The sequence below is a fragment of the Poecilia reticulata genome, chromosome 16 (assembly GCF_904066995.2).
Source record: "Poecilia reticulata chromosome 16, P_reticulata-male-v2, whole genome shotgun sequence".
NCBI classification, from domain to species: domain Eukaryota; kingdom Metazoa; phylum Chordata; class Actinopteri; order Cyprinodontiformes; family Poeciliidae; genus Poecilia; species Poecilia reticulata.
Window position 1 is genome coordinate 3,729,105 of NC_088845.1, and position 11,890 is coordinate 3,740,994.

General features: G+C 35.7%; 2 protein-coding genes across 2 annotated transcripts; one reads left to right on the forward strand and one right to left on the reverse strand.

Moving 5' to 3' along the window:
• Positions 1-4,029, reverse strand: cd83 (CD83 molecule). Its single transcript, XM_008430804.3, has 5 exons — positions 3,887-4,029; positions 3,622-3,755; positions 2,243-2,471; positions 1,869-1,993; positions 1-1,752 (listed from the first exon to the last, which is right to left on the reverse strand). Exons 1-5 carry the CDS (start codon positions 3,930-3,932, stop codon positions 1,600-1,602), a joined length of 687 nt encoding a protein of 228 aa, XP_008429026.1. The 5' UTR covers positions 3,933-4,029; the 3' UTR covers positions 1-1,599.
• Positions 4,030-5,076: 1,047 nt separating this feature from the next.
• Positions 5,077-11,582, forward strand: LOC145547594 (uncharacterized). The gene is made up of 5 exons (XM_081597209.1): positions 5,077-5,367; positions 6,744-6,871; positions 7,820-7,936; positions 8,072-8,162; positions 8,928-11,582. Exons 1-5 carry the CDS (start codon positions 5,172-5,174, stop codon positions 8,987-8,989), a joined length of 594 nt encoding a protein of 197 aa, XP_081453335.1. The 5' UTR covers positions 5,077-5,171; the 3' UTR covers positions 8,990-11,582.
• Positions 11,583-11,890: the final 308 nt, after the last annotated feature.

Sequence of the window (11,890 nt, forward strand, 5' to 3'; positions counted from 1 at the left end):
TTAGCTTGAAGTTTTTATTTCAATTTTAATGTAATTTCCAAAAAGCCATTAAAACATAATAAAAAGTGCTAGTGCACATGACATGTGTAAGAGATTCTACGTCACAGTATTAGCTTCAACAGCGTGTTCTCACTTCCTTTTTCCATTTCTGGTTTGAAGAAGCAAGCGGAAAGATTAAAAAGGCTCATGATGGATTTTCCCATTTACGTATTGATTACATGACATATTAGGTTCCTCTGCTAAAACTTTACTTTCCTAACTGGACTTTCTATTAGCAATAGCAAACATTTCATTATTTCTTCGGCAAAGTACAAAAACATGCAAGGTTAAACCAGGGCAATAGCTTTCAAAGTTTCAAACCCGTGAGAAATCCAGAACTAAGAGACCAACATCCAAAACTTTCCCCAGAGTTAAATCTGTACACAATGTGGGCGTTTCTATATGTCATCACTTTTCAGTTCTGCATTTAAAAGGTTAGTCTGGTTCGCCCCCTCATACACAGTTTCATGCTTTTCCCATCTGCACCAACAAAACAATCCACAAACTGGAAGAAGACCATGAACACTAAAGCCTGAAACACACTGTAATCAGATCCAGTTTTAATAAATAATGTACCTTTCACACCTTTGCACACACACAGTATGAGAACATAAAACTAGAACTCAGGGTATCAAGTTCTGAGTTCTGGAATGGCTCAGTAGCAGCTTTTACCAATATACACTGTAATCTCACAACAATAAACAGCATATATTTGTCAACTAGTGTTTAACTTTTTTTTTCTTTGTTTAGCATAATTTCAATTAAACATTTTCACAAAATGAATATCTTTAAAGTAAAATAAAGAAAGACTGTTTACTCTACATTAACTCCCCCTGTCAAACCTAAACGTTATCATTTCTACCCTTTGTTTTTCCATTTCATACCTTTAAGCAAACCGTCTTGTTTGCATGTCGTTAAGCTGCAGTAAATCGATCTTTTCTTTTACTCTAGTAACTTATTTTCTTAAATTATGGGGACAAATTGTGATAAAAATGCTCCAATCTCACAAATTATTTAATTGGATTGATATTAATTACTAGAGTAATAATACTACATTTCTTTACTGTAAAGTATATTAGTTGAATATAAAATAAAATAGATTGAAGTCACTAGCCATCAAAACTGGGATGAATTGTTCCCTGGGTGAATGGTTGAAAAAAAGTTATATTTTTAAAGGTATGAAATGGTGAAAGGATGAAATGATCAGCACCAGTTTTGGAGCATAAACACCACAGTAAGAACAGCAGTCTGACAAAAACAGAGTTTCCACCAGCGAATAGATGTTAGCCATGAAACGTCCTGCGTATGAAGCGGCTAATAGTGCATTTATATTGTTTTTTTTTAATTGAGGCATGGAGCGTCCAAGCAACAACAGCTTGCTGTGCGTCTTTCTGGTCTGAAGTGGAGCAGCCCAAGCATTCTGGACGATCAAAGTCCTGACCCGTGTCCTGGACCCAGCAGACACTTTGACTTGATCGTCCCTCCATAGCTCTTTCTTTCTTGCTGAATTTTTGCTGCCTCGGAGGAGGCGGATTTTGTCACGTCTTTCTCAGACAGTCTTCAGACACAAATGTGCTGCAACTTGGACATTTTGGGACCCAAAGTGTAAATCAGCATCAAGTCCTTCTTTTCCAGCGGCTTGAGCGGCGCGTTCAGCAAGATTTCTTTCTTGGCTACCTGATTTCTGTCCTTGACTGTATTCTTCAAACATTTCTATGGAGGGAGAAAAGAAAATTCATTTAGATCAGGAATAAATGAGGATCACAAGTAAATAGAAGATAAAAATTAAACTATGTGAAATTACAATTAAAGAATTGTTTATCACTTACATAGCTCAAGAAGGAAATGAGAAGTGCGAGCACCAGCAGCACGGAGGCAAAAATAACCATGAGTTTATCTGTCAGCAAAGTTGTTTCAGGTCCGATGGGAGATTCTGTGGCTTCAGCAGGACAATCTGGAGACGGAAACAGAGAGAACCGCTTAGAACCTTCCAAATTAGAGATAAAGGTAGGGATTATCACAAGTTATTAAAAATAGTAGCTATAATTTTAGCACCAAACGCTTTACGTAAATTAAAAAGGGTTAAAAGCTAATTGGGGCTTTGCATACAACTTCAACCTGATTATACAGGAAGATATTTGTCTGTCTAAAAGAGCCTGATTTGGACAATAACCCACTTCACCATGAGCAGACTTCTTCTTACCTGGCAGTGTGAGCAGAACTTTCCCCTCCTGGTTCTGCTGGCCCACAGGTGCAGCCAGAAAACACAGGTACACTCCACCGTCGCTGCACGTCACGTTGGGCAGGACGAGGTCAAGGGATTCATCCTGCAGCTCCACCTTCCTGGTCACGTCTTTGTACCATCTGGTGGTGCCATTTGGGAGGCTTCTGGCCAGAAGACCATTGCGCTGATGAGACGAGTCACTTCCAGCCTGTGAAGCCAAGGAAAAACTTGTTACATGAAACTGAGAGATCAGAACAAGAACCTGACACAAGACGTTTAGGAACAGAAGCAAAAACAACTTATACATAGTGAGTTACCAGTTCTGTTTACATCACCAATTTTTCTTTATTTTTGTTAGATTTAAGTAATCCATTATTAGACCAGCTCTGTAATCCTTAAACTGTCCAAGGGTGCAACAATATTTTCTCAAATTTTCTGAAGGCTATTCAAGTTTTTATTGGACATCAGCTGCTTTTCATCCATTTTCAAAGGAGCATTTTACTGCCACTGAACCCTGACTTACAAACTGCCCTGCCAATAAAACGCTTCCCAGCTTACTGGTATGCTGAAAACTCAGCAAAGAATCAATTTGAAATTGGATCTGTAGGCTCTTTGTTACAAACTAGTCATCAGGACACAATTTGTTCCTGTGTGAATCTTTGAAAAGTAAAGATGATAAATGTTTTTTAGCTTCAACAGTTCACTCAGAAAGCTAATAGCAGAAACATCCTGCAATACTTTAGTATCCTAAATATATATTCTTCAAAAGGGAGTGGTTTAAAACTTTTGCATAAAGCAATTTGCACTTATGTATGTTGTTCTTATTTGAATTATTTTCTTAATTAAATACTTGAGTTACAGGTTTACTATACGCCTGCAATAAATCAATAAAATATTAATTACTCTTATGCTGGTAATCCTTTATGAGGTCAAAAATCAGTAAACAATAAAATGAGTGTTCTGATCTGTATAATTTTTTTGCTAATTTTACCCTAAAGTATTTCTAACATGTCTGCCAGATTATGAACTAAACTGTAATCATTACACTGATATGGTCTGGCAAGGTGAATAATAAACAGACAGCAGTAAACAGTGAACTATAACAGTTTAAGTTTAAAAGTATCTCTACTGCTGCTGTTTTAATTCTGACAGGCTTCAATAATCCAGACTCCTGCTGTTCTTCTAATTCTGCTCAGGTTTATTTGCCCAAACTGTTTCCAGTAACACATGAAGCGTTTAAAGGAAACCAAACTGAAACCAGCGGCAGTTCGCGGTGTCGGGTGATGACAGGCGTGGATTTTCCCACTCAGAAATCTACAGCCAGCGAAGAAAAGGTTTGAACAAGCGGATGTTCTCACCTTGTACCACCTCACGGAGCTGTACTGCACCCCGGGTGTTTGTTTGGCGGTGCACCTCAGGGTAGAGTCCTGATCAGAGAGAGTGAAAACCTCCAGCATGTCCTCGCTGACGGCTCTGCTGGATGCCGAGCGCACTGACGGGTAGAAGAGAGAAACGCTGTACGTCAGTACGTTTTCCTTTCAGTTTGAATGACAGACGCGTGTTCCGATGCTGAATTCAAGTAAATCAGATTTTACATAAAAACGAAAACTATTAGAAACTTACTCAGTGACAGCAGCAGAGAAACACACAGCAGGTGTGGAGTCATCATGTTGGTGAGGAGATAGAGACGCGGAGTCCAAACAGTGAAAAACAGTCGGAGAAACGCGGAGTGACGTCCAGGGCGCTGATGTTCCTTTATAAAGAGGTTTTATGCTCCTCCCACTTCCTGTTCAGATTCCCTTTTTGCTTGTTTTTACATAGTGGGTTTTATTTTATTACTGCTATGCAGTTATTATATCTATTTATGTGCCCGATGGGGGAAGAAAAAAAAACTGAAAGAGAAAAAGAAGGAAAGAAAATTTTAAAAATAGTTTCTCATCAGTCAGCCGGAGCAAGAATCGTCTGGAAGTGATGAACAGATGCGAGGGAGGAGTGATGAATTTTTATCATCTGATGACAACATAAACAGTAGAAAATGATAAACAAATCCATCCTGCTGCAGATGACCCTCTGAATAGTTAAGTTTGAATTTTGTGTTTGTTAATTTAGAGGAAACGTAAGAAGAATTAATGATTAATGAATTAATTCTTATCTATGGGGTTCTGGGCATATACATATACTGCTACTGGACCCTGGATTTATTAAGTTTCCGAAAACAAAAAAAGGGACAGAATTGTTGAAACTCTAAATCTGATTGAGATGTGTGGAGTTTTTTTGCACAGTGGAGCAGTTGGTAGAGCTGTTGCCTTGCAGCAAGAAGGTTCTGGGTTCGATTCCCGGCCCCGGTCTTTCTGCATGGAGTTTGCATGTTCTCCCTGTGCATGGTGGGTTTTCTCCGGGTACTCTGGTTTCCTCCCAAAAACATGACTGTCAGGTTAATTGGCCTCTCCAAATTGCCCCTATGTGTGAGTGTGTGTGTGCATGGTTGTGTGTCCTGTGTGTCTCTGTGTTGCCCTGCAACAGACTGGCGACCTGTCCAGGGTGACCCCGCCTCTCGCCCGGAACGTTAGCTGGAGATGGGCACCAGCAACCCTCCTGACCCCACTGAGGGACAAGGGTGTAAAGAAAATGGATGGATTATTATTATTATTATTATTATTATTATTATTATTATTATTATTATTATCCAGCTAAAATCCAACCCATTTAAAACAGATTGCATTAACTAGTTGGATTCTATCCAGCTGTGATTGTTTTTCTTTTTGTGCAACACTTTGTGCCCTGTAAAGTAGCCTACTCTAAATTAATTTTATTTTTAAATATTTGATTACTTACATTTATTCATTAATTTAAAGGACAGTTTTGATTCTAGTCTGGAAGCAACATTGATTTGTCTGTGACTTCAAACATGGCTCTACTGTGTGCCCGTCAGCGCAAACTCCGCCTTCACACCGTTGCTGTTTCCTTCACAGGTGCAAAAAACGTGTTGACCCCGTCAGACAGTATGGCTTCCAGTGAGGAGTTTCTCCCCCGGGATCAGTTCACTGCGGATCTAACAGGCGACTGCAGCATGGTTGATTTGATGCGCATAATCGTTTTTACAGGTGACTATCAGTATGAGTCTTCTTTAGATTTAACTGTCTACTTATCATTGATTTAAGTGCCATCAGCAACTTTGCGATTGTCAAATTAAAATCCGCTCGTTTCAAATGTTTTTGGAGTTTTTTTTTGCACATACTCTTAAGTTGTAAAGCATTTAGAGAGGACGTAGCAGAATGTTTGTGTAGAAAACAGAAAATGATAATCTGATATACGGTTTTGAAACAGCGTGAAGTCGAGGGCGGGTGTGGGAGGTGGAACCTGAAAGCCATGAATCAGTCATTATACCGCGACAGTCGATGTTTCTGTAATTAAAAGTACGAGAGTAAAGCAATTCACTTAGAAAACATATTTACGGTTTTATAATAATTATATTGATGGTAATAATAATAATAACAACATTCGGCTGAATGAAAGTGAAAGTTGCCTCTACAGGTATTCCCCCTGCTGTACGTGGGGATTTCCAGTCGAAAGGGAAAGCATGCAGTGAAATGAAAGCTGTCAGGGAATTCCCACAGTGATGCAACTGCTTCAGTCAAACACGTGTTGAGACGTGAAAACTTCCCAAGATTTACTAGGAACTTTAAAAAACAAAATAAAAAATCAAGAGTTTCGATACTACGAATAACAATGGAAGCCCTTTTCCGCCACTCTGATAAAAAAGGTTAAAAAAAGACTAATTATAATGATTTTTTTTATTAGAATGGCAAAACAGGCTAACATAAATAAAGCAACATGTTAAAAAAGATCCCTGTTGATGTGCAGAGTAAGGAATTTTTTCTCAGTTTTACAAGATGTTGTTTTTTACATACATTTTATATTTACTATTTCTGTCAGTATGTTTTGATAAGAGGTTTGAGAAGAACTGCAGCTTTTCTCTGTGATGTTTTAAAATGAAGAAGATCTGTGCCTCACTTCTCCTGCACTTCTCCTGCATCCTGGACATGTTTTCCTGTCTATAGAGCAACGTAAAGACAAATGGTGCAATAACATGCATACACACAACGCACGCACGCACGCACGCACGCACACACGCACGCACACACACACACACACACACACACACACACACACACACACACACACACACACACACACACACACACACACACACACACACACACACACATCTGAGCACAATTTGGAGCAACCATTCAACCCACCATGAATGCATTGAAAAAATATCTTCACCTTCTTACTCCAAGTAACAGTTTCACCACTAATACTTTACATTGCAAATAATTTCCTTTTATTTGTGGTAAAGTAATAGAAAACTATTGTGGGATTTATGTTAATGGGTCATTATTTTTCAATCACACATAAATAAGTTTATATTAGTAAAAAAACATTTAGAACCTGCTCCTTTTTTCTGTTTCCTCAGCAGTTGCTGTGTTGGCGAGCAGCAGCTCACCGGTACCGGACAGAACTTCAGCGTTCTGCTGCTGTGACCGGACTGTGAACTACACGCATGACCTTGCATGTGATGACAAATGGAGCTCCAATGGAATGGTAAAGTTCACCCTGGAAGTTTTATGTTAAATAGGTTTAAACATGCAAACTCCTGCTGATATTTTTATAAGAGGTGAGAGTTGGATAAATCTTTTTCCAAGTCTGGATTGTTCAGATTTTCAGAAAGTTTTTTTTTTTTTTTTCCTTCTCTTTTCTGAAAAACAAAGCTTAAATAAATCCAACAGTTTACCTAGATTTATATTCACATGCCATATATTTTCTTAGAGTTACTACATCACATCTTGATTTGACCAATCAGTATTTTTGTTTTTAACCAACTGATTGAATCCACACAAAAATCACTAAATGGTCAGTTTACTCTAAAAAGCTGTTGTTGTAAATGGGGTCGGGATGAACTGCTAAATAAAGAAGTAAATCGCATTTTCTGGAATTTTTACAAATTGAATAAAAACACAAAACTGTGCTTTAAAGAAGCAGCATTTGTCTAAGATGTCTAAGACCTTATTCTGTCTTAGACAAATCCTGGATTAAAGAAATGAGGGACTTAAACAAGTGAAAAACTGTTGAAATGTCATTTTAATCTGTGAAATAGAATTTAGGGGAACTGAAAAAAACATAAACTCTGTCCCTAATCTTAAAATTCAGAGGGGGAAAAAAATCTGTTTTCTGAGATTGACATCCGAATTATGACTTTAAGCTCTTTATTCAGAGATAAAAGTCTGAATTCTCAGATTGAAGTCTACCCAGACCAATGTTCTTTAAACATTTTTCCTTGAAGCTGATACTAATAAATCAGAATATTCTAGTTAAAGGAGTAACAAGCCAATCATTGCTTATCACAAACGATTCTTATTTTAAATGAAATCCATTAAAATTTGTTCTTGCACCGTCTCTACACAACTCAAATATTCAGTTTGTTTTTGTCAGCTGCTGTAAAATCTGTGTTGCTCTGAAGTAAAACATCAGTTTTTCCTTTTGTTCCTGTAGAACTTTGCTGAAATCTCTGATGGGAAAAAATTCTGTGAATTTCCATGCAAGGAAATCAATGAGACTGGAATAATCCTGGAAAGATGTGTGAACTTGACGGTGGACACTGTGTGCTATGTACGTTTCCAGCTTTCTGTGATGAATTTTAATCTAATTCTACTAGAGAATTTAAAGCTAAATATTTGATAAAGCTCAAAACGTGTTTAACTTTAAGCTCAAAACGTGTGTTTAACTTTAAGCTCATCTTTACAGGTAAATGGTGTAATTAAGGAGACACGTGTGACCTTCTATGGCCAGATGTGTTCTCTCAGATTCACCAGTGGGACAACAACGGCAAATAAGAGTAAGTCCTTACTGTGTTTTTTTTAAATATCTGACTTCTGAAAGTTTTTATCTGATATTCCTACTAACTTGTAAAATGTCTTTGAAGAACCACTAAAGATCGTCCAATTGCAGATAAATTGATTTATTAATCATAATAAGAAGAAACCAGATGTTCCTTCAAGGAATTTGACATCCCATCACAGTCGGGTCAAAACAATTGATCGGATTAATCATGAGGAATTGATTTATGAAATAATCGTCAACTAGCTTAGCAATCGATTGTCAACTGGAGGATAGAGGCTCATCAATGAATGCAGATTCATTCTTTGCTAGAGATTATCATTAAAGTAATGTTGTTATTGCATTTTAGGCATGAAAATGTTTATTTTCTCATTTAAAAAAGGAACTGACATGTTTTATTTGCATCTTTTAATGTGTTTCTAACATTGTATAAAAAGGAAATGAATTGATTCAATAATCAATAGAATAATCTATTACTAAAGTAATCATTAGTTGCAGCCCTTCATCACATACATACACACTTAGACAGGCATGCAGAAAAACAGAAAAAATGGAAAAAGAAACACAGGAAGCATTAAAAACGTATTCCTACGTTTTTAATGCTTCATGTGTTAAATCTGAATGAATTAAACAATTTTTAAATCTACATCCACCTGTGATGTGAATAATTTTAGCCTCAGTAGATCCCATTAAATGGGGTTATGATCAAACAGTTAAAGCTCTTCTGAACTGATTATTTTATTTTATTTATTTTTCATTTCAGGTTCTGTGGTGCTGCTGCTGCTCATCTTCCTGACTGGACATCTTCTGCGCTTCCTCAGTTAGGATCCGCCGTATCAGGAAGTGTGCAAAATACTTAGCTATATAGAAAAACTGCTTCTTTCTGGCTGCACTTTATTCTCATCTCAAAAAATCTTTCATTCTCATCAGTTCTTCTTTTTGTGTCATAAGAGCAATATCAAGCTGTCAGAAGTACATTTTGAAATCTTTTAGAATGGTGTATGTCTGGTTTTCCAATGTGACTCTAAGAACTTCCTATTCCCGATTTGTGACCGACGGTGCAAATGAAATTATCATAGCTACTGTAAAAAGACTTATTTACATCAGATCAAATTCCCTAAGTTAAAGTTTTCCCCAAACTGTGTGAATGTATGCAAAAACACTGCTGAAGAACAAAACACTGGCAGCTGAACTTTAAAGTACTGTGACATTTTTAGGTGGAGACAGAAAAAAAGTAGTTTTGAATGAAATGCTTAAAGTGTTTTACTCCCTAAAGTGCTTTAGAAGATCTGGGATTAGGTGACCAAAAAAGGCTCTCATTATGAAATACAGAAGGACTAACTATTTTACTTTTGAACTAAAAAGGGTCTTAATTATTTGATTTGATTATTTTCTGCTTCAAAGTTTTCAGGGGAGAAAAAACAAACGGATATGAATGTAATTGAAGGAAGAAGAAGCACTTTACTGGAGCGTCAAAGAGCATCTCAGGGGTTTTATTGTTAATATTTCCATAACAGAAACATTGAACAACTCTGACTTTTGTGCAACATACTAAAATAATAAATACAGGATATTTTTTAATATAGTTGAATGAACACCCAAACTAACTATTTGGCTAATTTTATAAAGAATATGGCATGTTGTTGTTGATCAGGTGAAAAAAAAATTAACACTACAATTATTTCTGTATTTTTCAAATTTAGATAAATGAATAGTAGTTTCAACTTCATAAATTTGGTCAATGTGCTAAGAAGTTTGAAACCCCCCTGATCTAATGTGTGGACATGTAGCGGTACAGAATTAAGCAACGGGACAAAATGACTGATATAGTTCTCTAAATGTTCCCTATAAATGTGAAACAGCATATCCATTTACTGAAAACATAATTTAATAAATCAAATAACACACCAAGTATAATTTAAAAGTGTGCTGCTTGTTCGCAAATATAGCAATATAGATTCAGCATTACAAAACTGATATAGTGAATGTTAAAAGTTCAATAACCAGTTCAGCCAGTTATCTAAATGTGGCGCTTTTTTAAAACCATATCTCCCAACATTTGTCTGCCAAAATAAGCTATTTAAAAACTAATGAAAACAACCATATTTCACTATTTTTCTTTGTAAAATGTAGTTTTTATCCACATTCCAGTATTTTCTCAGCAACGTTCGTGTTTGTTCATTCCAGTGTTATTCTCTGTGTTTGTTTTGCTTAAAGACTGAGGTTTTATTTCTCTTGTTCTACTTTTAATCCATTAAAGCTGCTGTTATGTTGATCAGTGTAAAAAAAAAAACAATAACGTAAATAGTTTAAAAACACCCTGAGAAAAAAAATTTTAAACAGTGGAAAATTATGGCCAGTGTTAAAAAAAAGCAAAAAGCAAGTTTATAAAAATATTTAAATTTATGAAATGTTTAAAGACTTGAACGAATAAAGAAAAACGGTTAAGATAATGTCCAAGTATCGACACTGAAAAAGGGAGAACACATTTTTGTGTATTGATACGTAACAATGTCAATACTAGCTGCTGTCATTATTTATTGTTTTTATATGTTATTTATTATTAATATTTTTTAATAGCATACCTCGTTATAAACCACTTTAACCTCAGCTTTCATCTGTTTGCTTTTATTTGTTCTCATCGCCTAAGTTCTCATTTACTTTCCTCTCATTTGGTTGTTTGGTTTAGTTTTTTGGTTTTAAGGGACTCTAAAAACAAAACAAACTATTTTCTTTAGTTCAGTTCATTTCTATTAACTAGTAGATTATAATACAATCCAGAAGGTGAACACATGTTTCACAGTAAATTAATGAATTAAGTATTACATTTTAATAATTGTTAAAGCACAATTACACTTTATTCTATACCAAGTGATCATTTTAAAGTCTCCGTCATTTTGAAGTTGGACCAGCAGATTTTAGATGATTAATACGCCTCTGATGCTCTTTGTTGCTCCAGAAACATCTCAGGTTTTCCTACAATAACAGACTCTGGCATTAAGCTAAATTGTAGTGAGTTTTAGTTGTTTTAGCATTAAAAATCTGTATTACTGACATCAGGATGGACATAGGATGTGACACTGCCTATACTTTGTCCTTTGTTTTATTTATTTTTGTAGTGATTTTTTTAAGTTATGCTTTGATAATGTGCATCCATGTTACCAGTAAAAAAAAAAAATCAAAGTTGTGTAAATTTTATCCCTGCACTTTTTTAACTCAACCAATCATGTATTGATGTCCAAATTATCATTGTTTTTTGTTGTTTTTGGAAAGTCTTGCCATACATATCATGTTCACCACCTGCCAAACTTATCTATATTGTTTTACAATTTTTATACAGGGTTGCCTTATTTCTTACAGAACTATTGAACTGTTGTGTTGTTGCTGCTTAATTTTCTTTTGGAAAAATAAAAATGATTTTTGCACACTCCAAACCACTGTATGATTTATTTAAACAACCAACCTGATAATTTAGTGAAACATTTCACAATTTCACTCTTGAATATATTTGACCTGTTTAATCGCAGGTATGCTTTGGATGGAGGTGATGAATTGATTGTTTTGAGTGAGTAAATATGAGACAACAACTTAGACACTTGACCCTGGGGTTAAAATATCAGTTTATCTGAAACAAAAAACTTTATACTCTTTACATATTATGTACATAAAATGTGCTTCTTTATTTGGAGGAGAAAAAACTAGACATAAAGAAGGAATCACTCTTAA

Coding starts and splice junctions, on each gene's coding strand:
- LOC145547594 (XM_081597209.1), top strand. CDS start 5,172: ATGGCTCTACTGTGTGCCCGTCAGCGCAAACTCCGCCTTCACACCGTT. Junction 7,937..8,071: donor CGGTGGACACTGTGTGCTAT/GTACGTTTCCAG, acceptor TCATCTTTACAG/GTAAATGGTGTAATTAAGGA. Junction 8,163..8,927: donor GACAACAACGGCAAATAAGA/GTAAGTCCTTAC, acceptor TTTTCATTTCAG/GTTCTGTGGTGCTGCTGCTG.
- cd83 (XM_008430804.3), bottom strand. CDS start 3,932: ATGATGACTCCACACCTGCTGTGTGTTTCTCTGCTGCTGTCACTGA. Junction 1,994..2,242: donor AGTTCTGCTCACACTGCCAG/GTAAGAAGAAGT, acceptor TTCCGTCTCCAG/ATTGTCCTGCTGAAGCCACA. Junction 1,753..1,868: donor TCATTTCCTTCTTGAGCTAT/GTAAGTGATAAA, acceptor CTCCCTCCATAG/AAATGTTTGAAGAATACAGT.